Here is a 20,784-nt window from a genome sequence, read left to right on the forward strand (position 1 = left end):
TCCTTATGCCACTCATGCAAGCCGGGCGGGAGGGAGATGGGTGGCGCTGCTCCTTGTCCCTGCTTTTGTCCTTCACCAAGCCTTCTAAAGGCTGAGTGCTGCATTCCTGCCTCTGCAGGAATGTTCCCTGAGCAACTGGCAGAGGTGGATGTGCAAGGAGAGCAGGTTTTCCATCACTGTGGGGATGCTTGCACACAATGAAGAAAAACATGTTGTGGAAGCAGCAGCTCTCTGTCTGGAGATGATGCTGTTCCTTCCACAACAAAAGAACCTATTCCTTGTCATCACTGGATCAGATGAGCTGGTGGCATGTCTGGGATGATGAAATGCAGTGTGCTGCAAACATAATCATAAATCAGTTCATGAGCAGTGTGGACATCTGCAGCTGCATTTTCCCCTCACGCTGGAGCTCAGCTAATGTCATTGCCTACCTAGAAGCTGTGTGATTTAGCCTATTGCAGAATTCCATTGTGCCAGTTACATTTCTGTTTGGTCAGGGAAAGGCATGAAACTGATTCTAACAAGATATTTCTGAAATGATTTGTTCTCTGTTTTCTCTCCACAGTGTGCTTTTACTGCCAGTATTCTAGAGGGACACTCACGGAAGAAAAATCAACAGGAATTAAAACATTCACCTATAAAAGTGTGCGTGTGTTTGCTGCTTCCCCACATTAACCGCATGGTTTTTATGCAAAAAGAAAAAAAAAACCAAACAAAAAAAAAATCCCAAACAAAAAAATTAATTTAGCATGAGCCAATTTACAGAGCATGGAAATTCACGTTCATTCACAGGATTGGAGGGTGCTCAGTTACCAATGCAGTGTATATACAAGATGCCATGCTGTTAACAGCTTCTCTCAAGCAGTTTGATGTCATCTCAAAAGAAATAAATTCCTGTGGCCAGAGAGGATGTGCGAAGACGAAATGGTTAAACCATGGAAAGACACTAAAAATACTAAAATCCACAACAGCTCGCCTTATTTTTCTTGGACCCAAACTGTCAGGGTATAAAACACTATTTGTTTCTTTTTTAAACATCAATAGTTTTGCTGTAAATAAATAACACTGTATAAATTCTAACAAAATAGAATAAGTGTTGATAAGGCACTGCCTTTTCGATCACAAACAGAATATTGCAAATGCATTGAGCAGGCTAGGTGTCTCAAATGGCTGCACCTACAGGGATATTCTGGGTGTATCTTCACAGATTCTTGTATATTAGCAATTATAATGTTTGTATATGCAAAATCGCTAGCTTGATTTTAAAAAAATCTTTAAAATCTGCTGCAAATTTAAATGATTCCCAAAATGAGGAATTCTGTAGTTCTGTGAAAATTTTTCTTCAGAGTACTAATATTTTGATGCATGTGTTTCACCTTATTTTGATTAAATCTTTTCCAGTTTTGCAAACACTATTCCGCAACATGAAAAATAAGATTTTATCTGTAAACACAAAGCCCTTCATCTAATATTTGTTGCTGTTGCCAATTTTTCAATGAAATGACCTAAGACCCATAACATATACAGTAGTTGCATTATGGGGAGGGGGGTGCTATCTGTTCTTGCTTTATAATGGGGGTAATGCTTGCAGCTTTAGAAGTGGGTTGGTGCTCTAAGGAGCACAAGTTTGGGATATTTTTAAATGAACTGAAGAGAAATTATTAGCTAATAGACTGGCAGCACGCTGTAAAATTATTACTGTATTGTGTACTGGCTATAAGATGTAGAATCTTTCAGTAAGCCAATCATCTGTAATCATCCTAGCAGTGTAATATTAGGTTGTTAAGGCTGCTGTGTTTTAAAGGGCATTTTTATTTGGTTTTTGGTGAAATACTTTAATTTGTTGATTATATTCATATGGAAACAGCATTCATTGATAATAGCTCTAATTACATATGTATGAAAACAACAAACACTGGATGATCTAGTTGATTATTTAAGCATAAAATAAATTGTGTTAAAACTCTTGGATAACGTGTATTTGGCAGTGTTCTTGTACCCCACAGATGTGAGGCTTCGCAAGGCCAGCAGTTATCTGGCCCTGGCTTTCAGCTGCTTTTCCTCTCTGTTTCTTTTGTCTAATCCACCTCTTCATCTTCCCAGTGTGACAGGCCATCACTTGGCAGGCTCTCCCCAGGTCAGGGCAGCAGGAGGAAAACACAGCAGCCAGCAGCACATTCCCAGCAAGGCTAAGGAAAACCCACTCCCAGGATTGGAGATTTGGGGAAAGGGCCTGTGCAACAGGGGTGTGTGCAGCCCTTTCTCCAACACATGTGAGCTCTGCACCTCCTGTGAATTCTTTGGCCCTGTCAAGAACCAGGAAAAGCACTACCAAAAGCAATTTTCTCCCTAGTATCAGTCAGATCAATAACAGACCCACAGCCCATGAGAACATTAAAGTGTGCATCCCCTGTATATTGCATGCACTTCCTGTATATTATGGGTGATGGAGCACTATAAAGAATGTGGCCAAAACAGAGGTTTGTAGGCAGCATCAGTACACACTGCTGTGAAGTGCAGGCTGCTGCTCAGGTGCAGTAAATACAGTTTATTGCTCAGGGGTCTGTTTTACCTGGCTTTTAAGGCAACATGAAGATGAAGTACTTCACCCCAGCTTTGGCACCTGAGGAAGCTCCTCTTCTATGGATCCACCTCGGTCTGCTTGTTATCTGGTGATCCCCACAGGACCTGGTCCTCACCTGGGTCAGTCAGCAAAGCTCTCCTGACTGTGATGAACAACAGCACTTGGAGAATGTAATAACAGGTTGGTTTGTCAGTGTCTCTGAGTTACTAGGGCCACTGGTTTTTGAAGCAGTGATGGCAAATGAAGTTTTCATCATTTGAGCAGCCAGTTTGTATTGCAATGTATGTTTTACCTAGGTCAGGATACAGTGCTGGTAGTTCAGGTCCTTATGCCAAAGTTTGGAGGACAAATGCCACTTAGACCACAGGAGAACAAGTGCATCTTCCTGGAGTTCACGGTCTGACAGCAGCGATCATCCTGCAGCCTCACCATCCAGACGCCTCCCCTCCAGCACCCTGACCAGCTGAATCCTGAGACAGAGGGTTCTCAGGAAATGCTGTGAGATGTACATATATGTAATATCATGATTGTACAGCTGGAAGCAAAGGCCGTGGTGACAACCAGCAGGAAGGCAGGAGATGTACTGTGGAAGAGCCTCTCTTCAATCTCTAACAGCATCCAAAAGGCAGCATTTTGTTTGACTCATCTCTTCCTCTGCCTGGTTCCCTGTTAGTGCCGGGTGCTGGTGTGGAAAGAAGCTGTGGCTGTCCCTGGAATGGCAGCTCTGGCAGGCAGAAGAGCTCTTTGTGCAGACAGAGGAGCGAGGCTGCCTGTGCAGGTGGCAGAGTGTGTAGGTGAGTCTCACAGCTCTCCTGCCCGTGCTTTGTGCGGCAGCTCCGCGCTCTCGCCTGTCACAGCGCACTCAGGAGCTGCCAGCTCAGCTCAGGGCTCCAAGGGTGCTCCTGCAGCCCAGCCCTGTCACAGGGGTGCCTGAGCAGGCTGTGACCACGACAGCCTCTCCTGGGCCAGCACTGACAGGTCCCACTGTTGGCAGGTGCCAGTCCCCAGCTGCTGCTGCACGGGCACACCTGTGTCACAGTTTGCTTCCCCATTAAATACAAAGAGACAACAGAGAACAGGAAATCTCCAGCTATATTCACAGAGTTTAAAATTTAATACTAAATGCTGCACAAACAGGATTTTGTGGGTGTTGGTTTTGTTTTGCACTGAGTAGTTCCAACAGTAGCTCAGCATATTTGGGAAAAAACAAGGTTAAAGTGTAAATGGTCATATGAGAAGGAAAACAGAAATCCTGCCAGAAGAAGCAAATGGCAAAGACAGCTCTGGAGTGAGAGAGGACCTTACCTAAATGTACACTTTTGTCTTTTTTTTTTTTTCATGTTTTCCTCAGTGAGAACATTCCCCTTAGAGGCAAAATTGTAAGTCATGGGACTCTGATTGCATCTATTAAAATAAACTTGATTGCTAAAAACAGCGTTATTTTCATCCTTTGATATTTGATTTAGCACTAATTAATAATGCTGCAGAGTATCCTACCGTACTTTTTCCATTTCTGAAAGAATATCAATTACGTTTTATTTGTGGCCAGTAACAATTTTAATGTCAGAAATTCTAAGAGCTCCCGTAGTGTGGAGCCAACATTAGTGGGATAAGTGGCAGTCACTTGCAGGATTGCAGCACCCTGCTAATTAATGCTAATTTCCTGAGGGGTTTAACACAGGTTTTGTCTGTACCACACAGTGTGCAGGAAATTGAGGTGCTCTGCTGGTGAGGCCACTGCAGCCTGGGATGTGGGGCACATGCTCCCAAAAACCTCTCCATGCCCTCTAGAGGAGGAGTTTAGCAGGACCAAGTCAATAATATTTGGTGAAACTCCATGAAGTCCATCAGTGGCAATTTTATTAACTTTTTATGCAAACTCAGCACAAGCAGCTTGGCCTGGAGGAGCTGTGCCAGCCCTGCATGGTTGGAAGGGCAGCACAATGGCCTTGGGGCAGCCCTCTCCCTAGGGAGGGGGTGCAATCCAGGGGGCTGGCACTTGCCTGGCTGGGGCTGGTGCAGGGATGCTGGGCAGGGTGTTGGCAAGGAGCTTGGTTCTTGTCCGAGCCACGTGCATGATGTATGGAAAAGCTGCTGCTGGTCCATTGCATTCTTGGCCTTGGGGTCATGTGTGGGGAATGCAAATAGGACCTCTGTTTTCAGGGCAGATCCTACCAAACTGGGGCTGGAGGAGGAGGAGCTCCTGGTTCAGCTTGCCTCTAACCCCCAAGCAAGCAAGGGAGGGGATAATGGTTTCCCAGTGCACAAGAAAATATTCTTGCTTGGTTGAAAGTACAGCAGTTTTCTGATGCAGATGTGGACCCTTTAGCCTCAGCCTGCTACAAAATGCTTGATGTAAAAAATAGTCCATTGCTGGGAGAGGAAAAGGTTAGTGAAGGACAGAAAAATGAGCTGCTCAAGGAAAATCTATGTATGTACCACATTTTTCATAACTGCTGATGCTAAAAACAGCATGCAAATTGTGCATGTCTTTATTTATTTGACCCGAAGTCCTGGAGGATGGTGAAGATTTATCATAAAAGTTTTGTTGGTACTTTTCCCACCACACTAATGTTCAATTATTGAGAGCTATTTGGGTATAAAACAGCAAAGTACAGCAATCCCCTGTTCACCAGCTTCCTTGGAAGGCTTCCAGGGGCTGGGTATCATTATGACATGGCCAGACCAACAGAACCAACCTGGTATGAACTCTGAAAAAAATTCCCTGGGGAGAACAGGGATACAAAAGCAAAGCCCCAGAGATGAAGATGCATTAGCTACTGGCTGGCTACCACACAGCACATTTTCATAGTCAGACACTCTGTCCTACTAAGAGACTTTCTTAATACAGCTTTCTGATTAAATAATTGCTAGTCAGAAAAGCAAAGCAGCATGACATTATTTTCATCTGAATTGCTTGTTAGAAAACATGTTTTAACTTGCATCAATAGATGCCTTAATCCACAATTTGGGGTTTTTCTGCTCATATAAATATCTTTCAAACCAAGCTTTCTCCCTTTCTACAACCTCTCCACATATGCAATCCATTTCCCCCTTTCAATATTCCCTTATGTACAGTTCATGTTCTTTTTAGTGCTGCTTCAGTTTATTTCCTAGCAGTGTATTTCATTAATTGCCTTTTCCTGCAACTTTGTCCTTCCATTCCCTCTTTCCCTTCCACCCCCCCATTTCAGTCAGGTACTCTGAGTACTGTGCAGACTTTTTTTCCTTAGGTTAATTAGCTTCAGTTGGCCTTTCCCTCTTCAGTCTATAACTACTGAATATTTTAATAAAATTGTATTCTTATAGGAAGTCTTCCAGCCAATTAATGGACCTCTGGAATTACATTAAGGATGACATTAAATCTCTGAACACACCTCTTCTAACCCCTCACACCTAGAAATGCATTTTATACAATATTTCTGCTGCTGATGTGAGTTTATGGAACACTGTTTCTAATTGCCCATTACCTCCTGTAATGATAGTTTCTGTGAATAAATCCCTGTTTTATTATTTCTTCTTCTTGATTGGTCTTCTCTCCTGCTATAACAGTGCTGGTGACATTTTCATATTCTTTATTTCTACAAACACCTTTCCTTTCCCCCTTACAGTTCTGCTTTATTTTTCATGCAATAAAAAGATACTGAGGCAAGGAGGGTGGGGACCTTGTCCTGCAGGTGCTGTGGTGGTGGCAGGATGGTTGTGGTGGCTTTTCCTGTGATGCCAAGCCCCTCACTGCCTGCAGTGGGGACCAGGAGCAGTGGCACCTGAGCTGCCCTGTCAGTGGGGCAGACTCTGCTGTACGTGTCTTCAAAAGGGGGTTTTGCTAATTTTGCTCATACCACATATTTATACTTTTTAATTGATTTGGTTAACATCCTACAGATGTGAAAAGCATGTGATTTTTAATTTTTGGGGGGTGCTAATTAGGATAACATTTTCTGACCCTGTTTAATCTATTAATTAGGAGTAGTTGGCTGTAATTGTAATTAAATATACAGGTGCTATTTTTTAAATGACTGAACTGCTGTTGCAACAAGAAGGATGCTGTCTCAGATCTAAACATCCAGGGCCCCTGAGTTTTCCTCCCACTCCTCCACTGACTCAGTGTTTGTCATTGGGCAAGTAACTCAGCTTCCTACCTCCCTTTCTTGCCTTCCAGGGCTATTGTGTGAATTAATTAGTTAATGTTTCAGCATGGCTTTGAACTCGAGACAGCCACAGAAGTGCCAAGTTATAATTCACTGTTATGAAAGTCAGCATGCTGGCTGGGAGTGAGACCTCTGATGCCAGCCCAGCAGAGAGAGGCACAGCAAAAGTGGCTGGGGGAGAGCTCCCCTGCTGCCTCAAGATCCCTCATCTCTGTAGCTGCTCTCTGCAGCACTCCAGAACTGCTCTGCTGAAGGCAGCACCAGATCTGCCTGGTGTGATCCCAGGGACGCAGCCCCTGGCTGAGCCAATCCAGCCCAGCTGCTGGGTCGAGGATGTTGCCTACACCTCCCTGTCTGTTTTCAGGCTAATTTTAGTGTCTGAAGGAGCTAAGGACACGTCCTCTGAAAAATTATAGTGCTCCAAATCAGCAAAGCACTTAAGATTAACATGGATAGGTCTGAAGAGTGGCTTAAGGTTAAGCACACCGTGGGGCTTGCTGGGTAAGATTAGGCTGGAGCAGATGTGTGTTCTGCTGATTCAGGCCTTCAAAATATTTAGGCCTTGATTCAGCAAGACTGAATGCTCACATGTGAGCAGTCCTGCTGAAAGCAGTGGAGATAACTGGCTGATCAGAGCTGGGCAGACGGACAGAGCAAGAACATTGAGGTAGAAACCTGCTAGTTTAGAAATAAGTATGATTTGAGGAGCCCATGTGCATGTGCACAGACAAACCAGCTTTGCAGCTCTAACATTTCCTCATGACCCTATGGTGTCCAGCTAGCTTCCCAAATATCAGCACACCTATTTGAAAGCAATTCTGGTGAAATGCAGCTACCTGTCCAAAACAGCGCTCACTATTTTTTTGATTCTATTTTAATGCCTCAAGGTTTTTACACCACAGCCCATGCTGGTGGAAAGGCTCAGCCTGGGCATGGAGCTGGCAGCTGCCCAGGTGGTCAGGCTTGTGTGCCCCTGCAGAGCCAGGGGTTGCTGCAGGGGCATTTTAGGACAGCACAGAAAAAGGTCTCATGAGACCTCATGGACACCATCAACTGCTCTGTGCATCTATGGCAGCATCTCTTGAGGACAATGCTCTTGTGTTTGGGAGAAATCCCAGCCTAACTAAGCCCAGAGATGGCAAATCCAGCTGAGGGGCAGCAAGGGTGGTCATGAGGGTTGCTTGGTGTCTTTATTACACATTAATGTCATCACCAGGATCAGTGTGGAGGTAATGGGATGCAGGAGTGTGCCTCAGTTTCCACAGGGCTGGGAAGAGGATGCAGGACCTTTTCTAGCCTGAAAAGCCCTGAACTGATGCCTCCTGATGAGGCTGAGGAAAAGCTGTGGGTCTCTGCTGGTGCTGGATGGGGACTCCCACTTGCCCCCCTCTCCATTCTGAGCCCTGTTTGGGGCAGCATCGTGTGCCAGGGACAGACACACGGACGGAGATCAGAGGAAACAGTTTCCAAAGCTCAGAACTAGGAACAGCCCTTTTCTTGTGATTAAAAGACCAAAAATAAAACGACCTGCACTCATATTCCCAGGCAGGTGAAAAGAATAATTACTTTACAGAGATGGAATTCCTCCATATATTATAGTCATTAAAAAGAGTAAAATTTGAAATATACTATAGCACGGAACAAAAAGGTAGTGCAGTTAGAGATAATGAAATCCTTACTTGCCACTAATGGAAGAATTACTGTTGTTAAAGACCCCTTCATAAATAATTGAGAAACCAATTATACAGTCTTGGGGACTAATTTATCCAGGAGCAATGCAGTCCGTGTTTTGCCATAGAATGAGTGGCACAAATTCTCCACTATAGCTCGCTGCTGCTCTGCAAAGAAATAGTAAAAAAAAAAAAAAAAAAAAAAATTGAAAGAAACTAATGCACCTACTAAAGGAAATGTGTTATCAGTAATGAGAGATGGGTGTCCATATATGTTAATTCAAGGCAGTTTTGCTGATGTTTGGAGGGCCGCGTTAACCTGCCAGGTGGTTGGTCTGTGTGCCGTGAGGGGAGCAGGGCTGGCGGCCGGGGCTGTCCCCCCAGACCCCGGGGCTCGGCAGATGGGGGTCCCCGCTCCTTCTGCTCCGAGGGGCTGCCAGCTGCCCCGGGGAAGGGGCCTGGGCCGGGGGTGCAGCCCGGGCAGCGCCATGGGCCGCGTTGGTACAAAAATTCTCAAACAAAACAAGGTTTGGGGCAGTTTGGGTGGTGTGTGGCGAACCCCCGGCTCCCCAGCACGGGTTTAGTGGTACAATGAGATGAGTCCCGCGAACGGGCTGTTCGCCGCGGAGCTCCCGGGGTACAATAAATCCTCCCCGGGCACATCCCGACATCGGGCTCGGTGTGGGAGAGACCCTCCGGCCACATCCCGGATACAGGATTCGGTGAGTAGGGAGCCCCCACCGGGGAACATCCCGGGTTCTGTGTGTCCTGGATCCCGTCTCCTGGCACATTCCGGTGTGTCCCGGATCCCCGCTCCCGGTGTGTCCCGGAGTGTCCCGGATCCCGGCACATCCCGCTGTGTCCCAGCGTGTCCCGCTGTGTCCCGGCTGGCGCGGTGCCGGCGCGGGCCGCCAGGCGGCGCTGTGGGCGGGCGCGCGGCCCGTCTCGGCGCCGGCGCGCGGCGGGCGCCGCCCCCTGCTCGGGCGGCGGCGGCGGCGGCGCGCGCGGGGCGATGGCGGACAGCGCCAGCGAGAGCGACACCGACGGCGGCGGCGGCAGCGGCGGCACCGCGGGGCCGCTGTCGGGGGGCGGCCCGGGCGCGGGGCCCGGCTGCGGCGCGGCGGGCGGCGGCGGCGGCTCCTCGGGGGGCGGCAAAGCGGGCGGGATCGTGATCTCGCCGTTCCGGCTGGAGGAGCTGACGAACCGCCTGGCCTCGCTGCAGCAGGAGAACAAGGTGCTGAAGATCGAGCTGGAGACCTACAAGCTCAAGTGCAAGGCGCTGCAGGAGGAGAACCGCGACCTGCGCAAGGCCAGCGTCACCATCGTGAGTGCGGGCGGCGCCGCGCCGGGCCCGGCGGGCGGGGAGCGGGGGTGTCCCCGCCGCGGGGTGTCCGCGCAGGGCGGGCCCGGCCCCGGCCGCGGCCTCCCCGCCGGCCCCCGGCTGCCTCCCGGCTCGCCGGGACGAGTCACCCCGGGTGGGCCCGGCTGTCACCGCGGCCCGGCCGCGGGGGAAGCGCACAGGTGGGGTCACCCCGCGCTCTTCGCGCCCCCTCCGGCGCCGGGAGGGCAGCGGCAGCGGAACCGGCGAGGAACCGAGGCGGTTCCCCCGGCCGGACCCGCGTGGCCGCCCGGCTCCCCGCGGGGAGGCGGCCCCGCCGGCCCGCCCTGCCCGGGGTCCGAGCGGCCGCGGCTCGGGAGGGGCCGGGCAGGGGAAGGGCGATGCTCTCCGTTCCCCTGAAGTTTCTCAAAGTAGAGATTTCCTTGGAGTTTAAGTAATCTGCGGAGATTACGGATTATCTCTTCGGCCGTCACCTCTTCAGCCACTGTGCAGAAGAGGCGAGCTGCAGGAATAGCGCCTTGCTCATGAGGAAGTGTCTGGTTTTGTTGTAATGTTTCGTTAACTGCTGTATTTCAAGGTATTTGAAAACTCATTTAAATAAGACTCTTAAAAATAGTGCAAGTAGAGCAGCACTCTGTCCCGGCAAGAGCTCAGCTCCTGGTTTATGAGCACTGTGAGGATAACTTGGAGTTTAACACCATTTTATGTGATGCTGTTAGGCAGGAATCCTCAGAAAAGTGCATATCAAAATACTACAAAAATATTGTTCTGTTCTTGTCTATGAGCTTGGGAGTTAGGAGTTTAAATTATAGGAATTTTTACTAATTCAGTGGCTAAAGGGGTTGTTCAGGTGTTGTAGTGGTCATGGCCTGCATGTAGAGTAGGTAACTTGCCAAAGACCTGTTAAAGGTAACTCTGATACTGTCCCGAACATCCTTGCCAGTGCAGGTGGAGATGTTTTAGGAGACACCAGTCCCACCTGTGTGTGTGCACTCTCACCTCATGTGATTTTTCACAGGGGATACTTTGCTCTGACCGTAATGTCTGTTTTATTGATACTCAGCTTTTTCATTGTCAATCCATCTAGCCAAGAAATGGAGCTTGCCTAGGCATACCTCTCATCTGCTCCTAGTAGTAAGCATTCAGTGTCTAGCAGGATGTGGGCCGGAAGAGTGCATGAAATACAATACAGAAGTAATTTATTCAAGGATGACAAATATAGTGCTAGTCGGGGAAATGTGTGCTTTGTTAATACTTTACGAGAAGAGAATGTGCCTTAATTAGGTAGCGGCGGAGTGCCTTCTAATGTTGAAAGGGGCTAAGGCGCCTTGTCAGTCAGACATTTTCTCTCTGCCTGTTGGAAAGGCACAGCATCTTTCTGAACCCCTGGTAGGTGTATTGTTTGTAAACAACTTGGAAAAAATGCTTGTGTGCATTACAGTTCTGGCAATGTCTCTAGGGACTGATCAGCTTACATTTTCATCAGATTTTAATTTATAAAAAGGAAGTATTTTCCTTAAACCTGAAACTCTGCCTGTTTTTGACATCTTGGATAAAGAGAGGAGAGGTGTTAGACTTTAATGGCAACCTGTAGGCTGTCTGGAAAACCGACATCTTTAGCTGATGCTGTGGCTTTGGTATGCTATACTGTGTGCACGACTGAGTAAACCACTTCTAATTCAGCAAGCAGTGAAAAATTGAGTGTAAAACATAACTTTTTTCAGGCCAGTGAGATCTTGTGCTGTGATTTACATAGTCCATAATGTAAACACATTTGCAGTCAGAATACTTTGTTGTGTGGCTCTAGTATGCAGGTGACTGGAGATGAGCTTTATTGGAGTGTTGAAATATGTGTCATTCACATGTCAGAGGAATAGAAAATTTTCTGATTGTCTCCACTGTGATTCTAAACCCTTTTCAGTTTCCTCCACCCTCCAGCTCCTCGAAGTGTTGCTGTGCTGACAGACGGGCGCTTTGTATGTTTCCTGTTGCGGGCATTGTAATGACACAAATCAGCTTTGATTTTTATCAAGAGTTGAGGACAAGCTGTGAAGCACAAATGGACCTGACAGGTAGCCAAAATAGCAGGTGAATGACTAAACCTGTGTGCTGTAGGTGAAGGTGACTCCTTGAACCACACAGCTTCATCTGCAAACCTTTCACTGATCCTGTTGGAGGTTTTTAGTGCAAGGCCACAGAGACTCTTTGCTGTCTGCAGCTCACACCATTGTCTCTAATGATTTTGAATATTTTCCCTCCAAAGTTGGCCAGTGATGGTCTTCCTCCTACTTCTTGTGTCCATGCTGGTGTAAGTGTTAATATGGCATCTCTTTGTGCTTGCAGTATTCCTGGTGTCAGTGTGGATATAGTCACGCTGGACTATAGGAATACCTAAATTGCTAGGAATTACCTAAATTGCTTGCCACAGAGGATCTTATTAGTTGTATTTGTAGTTCACCCTTGTGTCATAGGGTTGAAAATAAAGTGTTAATTAAGCACAGGAGACCTACATTAAGTAGTTGCACTTGGAAAACTGACTGGGAAAGGTGTTGGTTTGGCAGGCTTGTGTGCTCACTAACTTCACATGTGCTCTCATCTAAAACATGTGAAAACAAATGCTGCTTTCAAGCTGAAATTGGTGAAGTCAGCTTGGACTAAGCGTACGCCCAAAAATATGTGCGAGCTGTACTGCTTCCAGTAGCCTGAAATGCAAATGAAGTTATGCTGCTGTTCATGTGCAAGACTGTGAAAGTAAGTAAATATATGTGATAACTTTATCTCACCTGCTATTATTGGTAACAAACAGTGAGAGAGGGAACAAAGCAGGGAGAAAGCTGGGGGTATTTCAAGTGCTCTCTGGCAGTGCGAGAGCATTGCATCAGAAGGTGCAGTTTCAGATCAGATATTAAGAAGAAATTACTAAGATCACTCGAGCCATTTGCAGAGGGTTCATTTATATGTATATAGCAATCTCAGTTGTATGATCTCATGGTGTATTTCTGCAAGGTCTTTTTTAGGAAATGGAACGGCTCGTGCCTGGGTTGGGAAGAAACAGGCGCCTGAAGATCTGAGATGCTGTGTGTTGGGATGAGAAGCAGTGAGTTTTGGTTATAGTGTGCACTACCAGAAGTGGTTTTCCTGTGTGAATTTCCTTAGTTCTTTGGTGAAAAAGGTCTGTCAAGGAGATGTCATATTTAATGGGCTAAGCCTGGCACAGCACAACTTCTCTAGTTAAATAAGACTACCTTCAAGCCTGGGTGGTGGGGTGACTGCTTTTCAAAAGAATGAATTGCTGCATGTAACAAAAGCTGAAATACTTCAGTTGGGTGTAGGTATGTATTGGTCAGGAAGGTTCTTTTGAAATTGGTAGAATTTGGATTTGTAGCTCCTTTTTTTCTGCTCTTCAGTATTTAATGTAACCAAGCCATCCTATTTGAGTGAAAGCCATGTAATCTTTAGCTGATACTGGAAGCATTTTGCTTTTCTTTGTTATTGTTTTGAACTGACAGACCTCATACAAAGGGAATGCTTCTAAGAACAAGAGGAGTTTTAGTCCCTGGCTGCTACATACTTTCTCTAGGATGTTAGATTTGGTAATTTAACTCATGTGAATTCACCTACTATAGTAAGACATTTCCTGTGGAGTTAGAAAATTAAAATATAATAAGCCTTATTCTGTTACTTAGTTTTTTGACTGAGGTGAAGACAGAGTATTTGAAAAGCATTAATTTAAAAATGTTCCCACTCCAAAATGCCTGATGTAGCACTTTTAATGCATTCTAGCATTTTACAAGAACACCTCTCTTTAATTTTTCCTGACTTTGCTTTGTAGGGACAAGAATTGTCCTAGAAATCCCAATTTGTGGATCCCCAACAGGATCACCAATTCAGATGAGCCAGTCTGATCTGAAGTGCTGATGGCATATGCTGGCTTTTGTGAGCTTGCCATGAGTTATCACTGTCTGTAGTGCCTGCTTGCAGCACTTGCTGCCAGGGAACACTGGGACACGGGACTGCTGCGGGGTGTGAGTGGCAGTATTTTACTGTGACACCTCTGCTGCCCTTGTTTCTGTAGCTAAACCTGAGCTCTGCACCTTGGCTCCCAGCTTAACTCTTCTCATTCCTGGAGTGCTGGTAGAGGGCAGTTGCATTTCCTGGCTTTTTGGCCTCCTCTGCCATTCTGCAGAGCTGTGTGAACAGCCTCCCACCTGTTGAGAGGAACAATAGAAAAAAAAGCCTTACTCAGCTCCTATTTCCTCACCCCCTACTTAAATCCTGAACAAAGTTGTTGCTTTCAATAACAGCCATCTCCTGAAAGCAAACAGGCTTTCTGATCAGAAAAATCCTGTGTGCTAATGTGACCTGTTAGAGTTTTCCCAATGACAACCAGATTTGGATGCTGGAAATAATCAGAATTTTGCATTTTGTTCTCAATGAAGTGTGCAGAGGGATTCGTGTGTCTGCATGAGATCTGCTGTTCTGGGTCTTCATGGAAAATGTCAGCCTAGACAGATAGTTTGGGAAAGTGAAGGGGTGTGCTCTTTTGTCAAAAATCTCCTGCAAAAATGTTTTTTTCTTTTCTGGAGTTTGCACCAGAATTTCAAGGCAGAACACCTGTTCCAGTACAGAATGTGTCTATTAATAGTAGAAGAAAAAAGGCAGGATAGTCTATCTGAACTGAAATAAGAACCTTTAAAAGGTGCTGATAAGGGCATGAAATCAATTAGTAGCAGAGAGAGGTAAAAAGCAAACCAAGAAAGCAAAAATATTTTTACAAAATGTATCTGTGAATCTGTTATTTACTCTTGATTTTAAAGTAGGTCTTGCTTGTGTGAAAAATACTCTCAGTTCTGTGATGTCTTTTGTAGGTGTAAGAAACCTGCTTGGGGCTTTTGTATCCTGCTGTGTCATTTATCACTCCAGTTTGTAGCTGGACTAAGCTGAAAGTAGCTCAAAAATAACTTATTTTAGAAATGCTTTGCTTACCTGCTTTTGCTAAGATTAGCAAATCCGCCCACCGAGAAAGTCCATCCGAAATTTTTCAGGCATGTTTTTTCCAAGAGCAGGCATGTAGGAAATGACTGTCTGGTATTTCAGTTTTACATTCCCTTCTGATTCTCAAGAAGCTTCTGTTGAACTTGTACAAATGTCTGTAAAAGAAGAAGGAAGTTGAGTAGTGCCCTTTGGTGTTATCTGCCTTGGCCCTTGGGGTGGCATGGTCAGAGCACTGTTGCTTTTGCTGCATGGCTGGTGAGCCAGTAGTAGGGAGGTGTAATAGCATCTGCTTGCCTTTGGTAGTTACACAGCCACTGGCATATCCAATTCCCAGACAAAAACATCATCCACGTGCTGTTAACAGAGTGTCACTGGCGTGTGTTGTAGGCCTTCCTGAATGCTGTTTAAAATACAAACAAAAACCACAGAAAAAGTCATTGTTTCTGAACTTAATTCAAATATTAATCAACAGGAATGCTTGTACTTTAAGGGAGTTTAGGGCTTCAGAGGTTTATGTAATCATCTGCTTTAATTTTTGTCACATGGTTTTATAAGTTTTTCCACACTGAACCTTTTAACTAACCTTGAAATGTGTCTTTGAGAAGGGCATCCAGTTTTAATTTGAAGACTCTTGAAGAATCACTGTGCTTGGAAAGGCTTTGGTGTCCTGCCTCCTGTTCTTCCCATCAATTTCATCAAGGCTGAGCTGTTGGTTCCTGCTGTGCCTTTTGGCTGGGTTAATGAGTATTCTGAATTCTCTGCTTTCTCCTCATGAAGATACAGGCTGTAACAGTCAACTTTAGTTTACACTGGCAAACTAAAGTAAGCTCTCAGGCTCTGAGATGCTGGAAATCCAAAGTGTTGGATTATATACGATGCACTGGTCTAGTCTAAACATCCTTTCCTGCTTCAAATTTGCACAAATGTTTCTGATAGCTTAATTTGCAACTTTACCTATTTTGTTTTTTTCTCATCCAGTGTGGTCAGTTGTCTTTAATGAGCTTGCTGCTGTGTGCTTTGGCTGTTTTGGCAGAAATAGAGTTGCACACCTGTGCCTTGTTCAGGTCTGATTTCTACTGCTGGATTGTCCAGTAGCACTTGGTTTAGAGCAGAGAATTAATTAATTGTAGAGAGAATATTTTAAACAACATCCTGCTTAGTGCATGTTGGTGAAGTGGAACTTCCCACTGATGAGTATTTTTGAGGTCAGCAAGCCACTTTGGAAATCCTGATGTATACTTTATTTTATAGCCATTTTAAAATAACATTTGGCATGTATTACTAAATCAAAAACTCATATGGGTGTCTTATACACACCCTACACTTTTGTGGTTATCTTTATTACAAATAGTCCTTGGCTGAAAGATGAATATTTGCTTATCTGCCACAGCTTGTTCTCTATAAAACCATGCTGAATGACCTGTTTAATGTTTCTATCCTTTATACTGTAAATTAATTTGTTAGCAGTATTGCCATTGGGTTGATGTCAAACTCTGATAACCATCTAGTTTTGCTTGCCTTTAAATATTATACAACAACTATACTTTTTTATCAGTTACTTTATATGATGTTCCCATATTTAATAATGGTCGAATGTCTTCAGTCAGTAGGCATACTGGTATATTGCTCTGGGTTACTTTGGGAATGAAAGTGAAATAAGAACTGAAATTGTAGAGTACATTTGGGAATTTTTAATAAGGCACAGTTCTTGGTATTTCTGTGGGCTTAGTATTCTGCATAGAAAGTAATTTTACTTCTTAATGAACTTTCTCATTGAGGTTGTATCATGAATTCTGTGTTAGAACTGGTTTGTAATCAGCTTTTATTTTAAGAATAATCTTTATTGTCAGATTTGAACATTTACTGAGATTAAGGGCCATTCTTCCTTGGTGTATCTCTAGTGACTTAAAAGCATTTTGAAGGAGAGGTTGCTTTGGTTTTTACTGCATTTTACACCTAACAGGTCTGCTTTCAATTGAAATAAAAATAGTCATATGTGCTCCTGCTGTATATCTGCCAGACATTTTTAACCTTCTTTTTAGTCACCTGCCCCATTGACTGTTTTTGCATTATTCACATCAGCTGATTTAAAAATCAGTATTGAGGTTTTTAGAACTTCTAGTGCTGTTGCTGATCCCAGTATTAGAAAGTTGGTATAGACAAGATTTTAGCATAGTTTTCAAATCCTGGTAGTTGTGTATTTCATTTTGGTTGTGGTTTTGACTTTAATGGAGTTTGAGTTTTAATACTGATTTCAAAGGATGAAGGAAAATTATTTCACTTTATTAAACTCTTTCTTTTTCCAGGGTAGGTAGGTGGTCGTCTGTGGTTTTCTTGCACTTGTTAATTCTGTTTACTTGTTCTCATTGCTTGTTTCCTCCTGCTGCTGATACTGACTTTAACGTTGAAGCTGCTGTTTTCCAAGTTGTTGGTTTTAAGTGTTGGTATTCATGTTGGTATTTTCAGCTACAGACTCTTAGTGCCAAAGCTCCTTGTAGTAATTTAGCAAATAATACTTATCTGTGGTGAGCAAGCTTATGCATCTGCTGGAGACTTCACCAAAGGTTTTGTTCCCAGTGCCCCTCATAAAGTGTGCTGGGTGGGATCCCAGGTGGGGACTGGCAGCACTGCAAGCCATTGAAATGGTGACTCTATGGCAGCTGCAAACAAGATGATCAGGCAGCTGGGCTTGTGGGGTGCTGCAGGACAATGGAATGCCATGTCTCACAAACAGACCTTGAAATGTGATTGAAATGAAGAAATGAGACAGTGCTGTCCTTCACAGGAATGAAAATTGTCAGCAGTAGACATCTGATGTATCTCAGCATAGCCTTGTAAAAACAGTGAGAGAAACAGTTGCTTTGCTGCTCTTTTTTGGGCAGGGGGGTAGGAGGAAGTTGCTGAATTTAGTAGGAGGGCACGAGGTGAATCCTTTCAGTCTTCTTCTTAAAGAAAAAAACCCATAAAATGAAGTAGGAGAGTAGGGACAAAATGTACAAATTGAATTATGCACAGGGTTTAGGGTTCAAACAGAACGAACGGAAAAGAGACAAAGACATGCTCTAGAAGAGAGGCAAAAAATGCAGTATAAAGCAAGCTCCCCTGGCTGTGTAACAGGAGATATTCTTGTGATGTCCTGCTTCCAACGCAGCAGCCTGGGGATGGCCAGAAGGGAACATCTCAAGTTCCTGTTCTCCAGTCAGGTCCTTCTGTCTGACTGAAGATGTGTCTTGACCTTTAATTAGGTAGTCTGTTAGTGTCCCATTTCAATGTATGGGATGGAGAACAAAGTGAAAATGACGGGCAAGACAGTTGAGGTGAAGTATTCCACAGTAAAAATGTATCTTAAGTGGGGAACTCTGAATTACAGATGTGTGGGTTTCACATCTCTCTCTGTGGGGTGCAAGGGTTACTTGATAAAAGCTGAAGCAATTTTTGTAGAAATATTGAAGCAGTTTCTAATCCTGGCACTTGAGTTGTAATTATTTCAATTATTCAGTTAAAATACAGGCATTGTAGGCTAATTGGTGTCTATGGGGACGATCCTTTCAGCTCCTGAGAGTCCTCTATCCCTTCATGCATTCCCTTGCAGCAGTTTTATTCCTGGAAAAGTAGGTATTTCCTCAGCTCAGCTGATAGTCTAACTGATGGAGAAACTCTTCAGATAAGGTTTCTCTTCCTCTCTCAACTCTGAATTTTACTTAGTTTGAAATTTCTAATATTACACACAGTCTGGTCTTAGTTTGGGGAGGGCTCAGTGAAGTGGATGAGCATCTGTCCAGCCCTGCTGTAGATGGAAACAGCCTAGCAGTGTTCCAGCTGTCTGTAAAGTTTCCTCAAATGCTTTAATTTTTTAAACTGCCTAAAATGTGATGTTTCTGCTTATTACTGTAAAGCTAAGGCCTTTTTAGTTCCCTTGGTGGTGGTGGTGGTGCTAATCATACTTAAAACTCCTACCACATATATAAATAATTCCCACCATGATATGCTTTGGTCCTGAGTGAAAGTATAAATGTTTCTTAACAAGTCAGACATGATAAAACCCAGCAATGTTTAGCATGCCACAATATGAACTTATGCTTCTTTCTGTGACCTACGGTTGAATTTCTACTTTCACCAGGTGGTGGGATTTGCACTTTGTTTTGCTTCATTTTCAAATAAACAGCAAAAGCCATTATTACCAAATTTGCAAAATGTAGGGTTTCAACCACCACTTTTGCAAGAGCTTTAAAGTGTATGTGCTTCTCACATCTGTTAAAAATGAACAGTAGACATTTTGTCATGGCTCATCTTGCCAGGAATTATTAACTAGGCAAAACCTCTGTCCTCACAGGCCATGAAATCCTGGTTGGGTCAAGAAGAGGGACACTCCCAAAGTCAATTTCACAGAGTAAATTTAACCTGAAATTTAGATATGCAGAAAATCCCTTTTCTCTGAATATTGATACATGTAACTGGATTGTCTTTGCTCTGTGAGTGGAAAGGTGGCTAGGCATTTCCTAAAACTTTCTGTGTCAGACCTACTTCCTTAGTTCTATATAGCAGGAATATTCAAGGATGATTGCATTCCCCCACATCCTGCAAATTTCTGTTTGTAGGGGCCAGAGACAGAGAATACAAAGGCCAAGGATTTATTTTTTCATATTCCTCATCATATTTTCATACACTATACATTGATAAACTTGTTTCTTGCCTCAAAAGCCTGGAAAGAAATTTCTCTTTGGAGTACTGTGATAGGTACTGTAAAATATCCAAACTGTAGAGAAGGAAAAAACCCCAAAAAACTACTCATTGACTGCTAGGAGGGGTAAGTAGTAGAAACATTTCTTTTTCTGTAATGGAGCTGGAGCTCATGTGCCTTAACAGTGAGTTGGACAGTGTTTGTGTTCACTTTGTGAATATGTTGGTTTGGTTTAGGAAAAGGTATGATTATAATTAATAGCAAGTTTCATCTCCAGCTCTCGTTAATCACTGTGAAAGTGTTTCTCTGGAAAGTCAGTTTGTGTAAGAGGAAACTGGGGGAGATTTTAACCCTCTTGAGAGGTTGTTTGTGTTGAGTGGCTAAGGACACCTTGCTGCTGTGGGGAAAAACATTGCCATCCCTAATGATTACCTAAGCTGTATTTGAATTCGTCATATAAAACAAACAAACAAACAAAATCCCAACAACAGTCCCATTTCTTGCCTCTCCACCACCAAATAAAAAGGGTTTAAGAGTTTTAAAGACAGTTAAGAAATTACATGGTGAGCATCTACAGTTTGAAAACCCCATAAATGGGTCTTTATCCCTAGTTTTAAAAAACTTAAAGGAGAGCAGGTTGATTGATGTAGATATACCAGAGGTTATACACACTTGAAAGAAGGATCTACAAGTGCTGAAAGCCACTTTTACCTAGAAGGGAAGGATGATGAATACACAGGCTGTGGGTGCTCAGGACCCAGTTGAAGTGAGAAAATGTGCAGTCTTCTGCCTGGGAGCAGGGACAGTCACTGCTAATACCTTGGTATGCAGGTGGCACTCCTTGGCACATGCCATGCAGCTGGAAAAACCTGGGTATAACAGATTTACACTTCAATTCTCATTATGTACTCCAATGAAGAAAAACATGGTTTTCATATTTGCTTGCTTGCAATGAGTTACCTGGACCACATGAAGTGAAGTTGGATTTTTGTGGAAGATATTTGGGGGAGTGAGTGTTAAATCTCTGTTCAGTGCTTTCACTTGTGCTCTTGTGCCTTTTGAGTAGAGAAACAGCTGTGGCTGCAGAGCTACTTTTAACAGGAGTTTGCTGTGGTTGCATCTTGAGCAGTTGTTATTTTAGAACTGCTCAGTACCTGTAGGCTGAATATACCTCTGAACAGAAGCTGGGCATTAAATTAGTCAACTAATAGTCTACTCTTCTGCTAAATCTTTTGCTGTTCCTGCTCTGAAATTTTGGGAGTGTGCAGTTTTGAGTTTCCTAATTGGTCAGTTCAGCAAAATGAATTCGTTAATGTGTGGTTACATTGAAGATAAATGTTGATTTATCAGTGGTCAGAAAATAG

General features: G+C 44.1%; 2 protein-coding genes across 19 annotated transcripts in view; both read left to right on the forward strand.

Moving 5' to 3' along the window:
• ANK3 (ankyrin 3) overlaps window positions 1-1,974 on the forward strand; it is a 286,897-nt gene extending 284,923 nt beyond the window's left edge. For all 17 annotated transcript variants that reach the window (XM_071438639.1, XM_071438636.1, XM_071438635.1 and 14 more), the window contains one exon: window positions 566-1,974. The gene's annotated coding sequence lies outside the window, so the exon portion shown is untranslated. The remainder of the gene's footprint in view (window positions 1-565) is intronic.
• Window positions 1,975-9,385: 7,411 nt separating this feature from the next.
• The window catches only part of CCDC6 (coiled-coil domain containing 6), a 51,190-nt gene continuing 39,791 nt past the window's right edge, over window positions 9,386-20,784 (forward strand). For both annotated transcript variants that reach the window (XM_071438652.1, XM_071438653.1), the window contains exon 1: window positions 9,386-9,729. In XM_071438652.1, the coding sequence (XP_071294753.1) occupies window positions 9,418-9,729 (312 nt within the window). In that variant the 5' untranslated portion in view covers window positions 9,386-9,417. The remainder of the gene's footprint in view (window positions 9,730-20,784) is intronic.

This window comes from Agelaius tricolor, unplaced genomic scaffold (genome assembly GCF_023055355.1).
Source record: "Agelaius tricolor isolate 1412-34295 unplaced genomic scaffold, bAgeTri1.0.p SCAF_13, whole genome shotgun sequence".
NCBI classification, from domain to species: Eukaryota; Metazoa; Chordata; class Aves; order Passeriformes; family Icteridae; genus Agelaius; species Agelaius tricolor.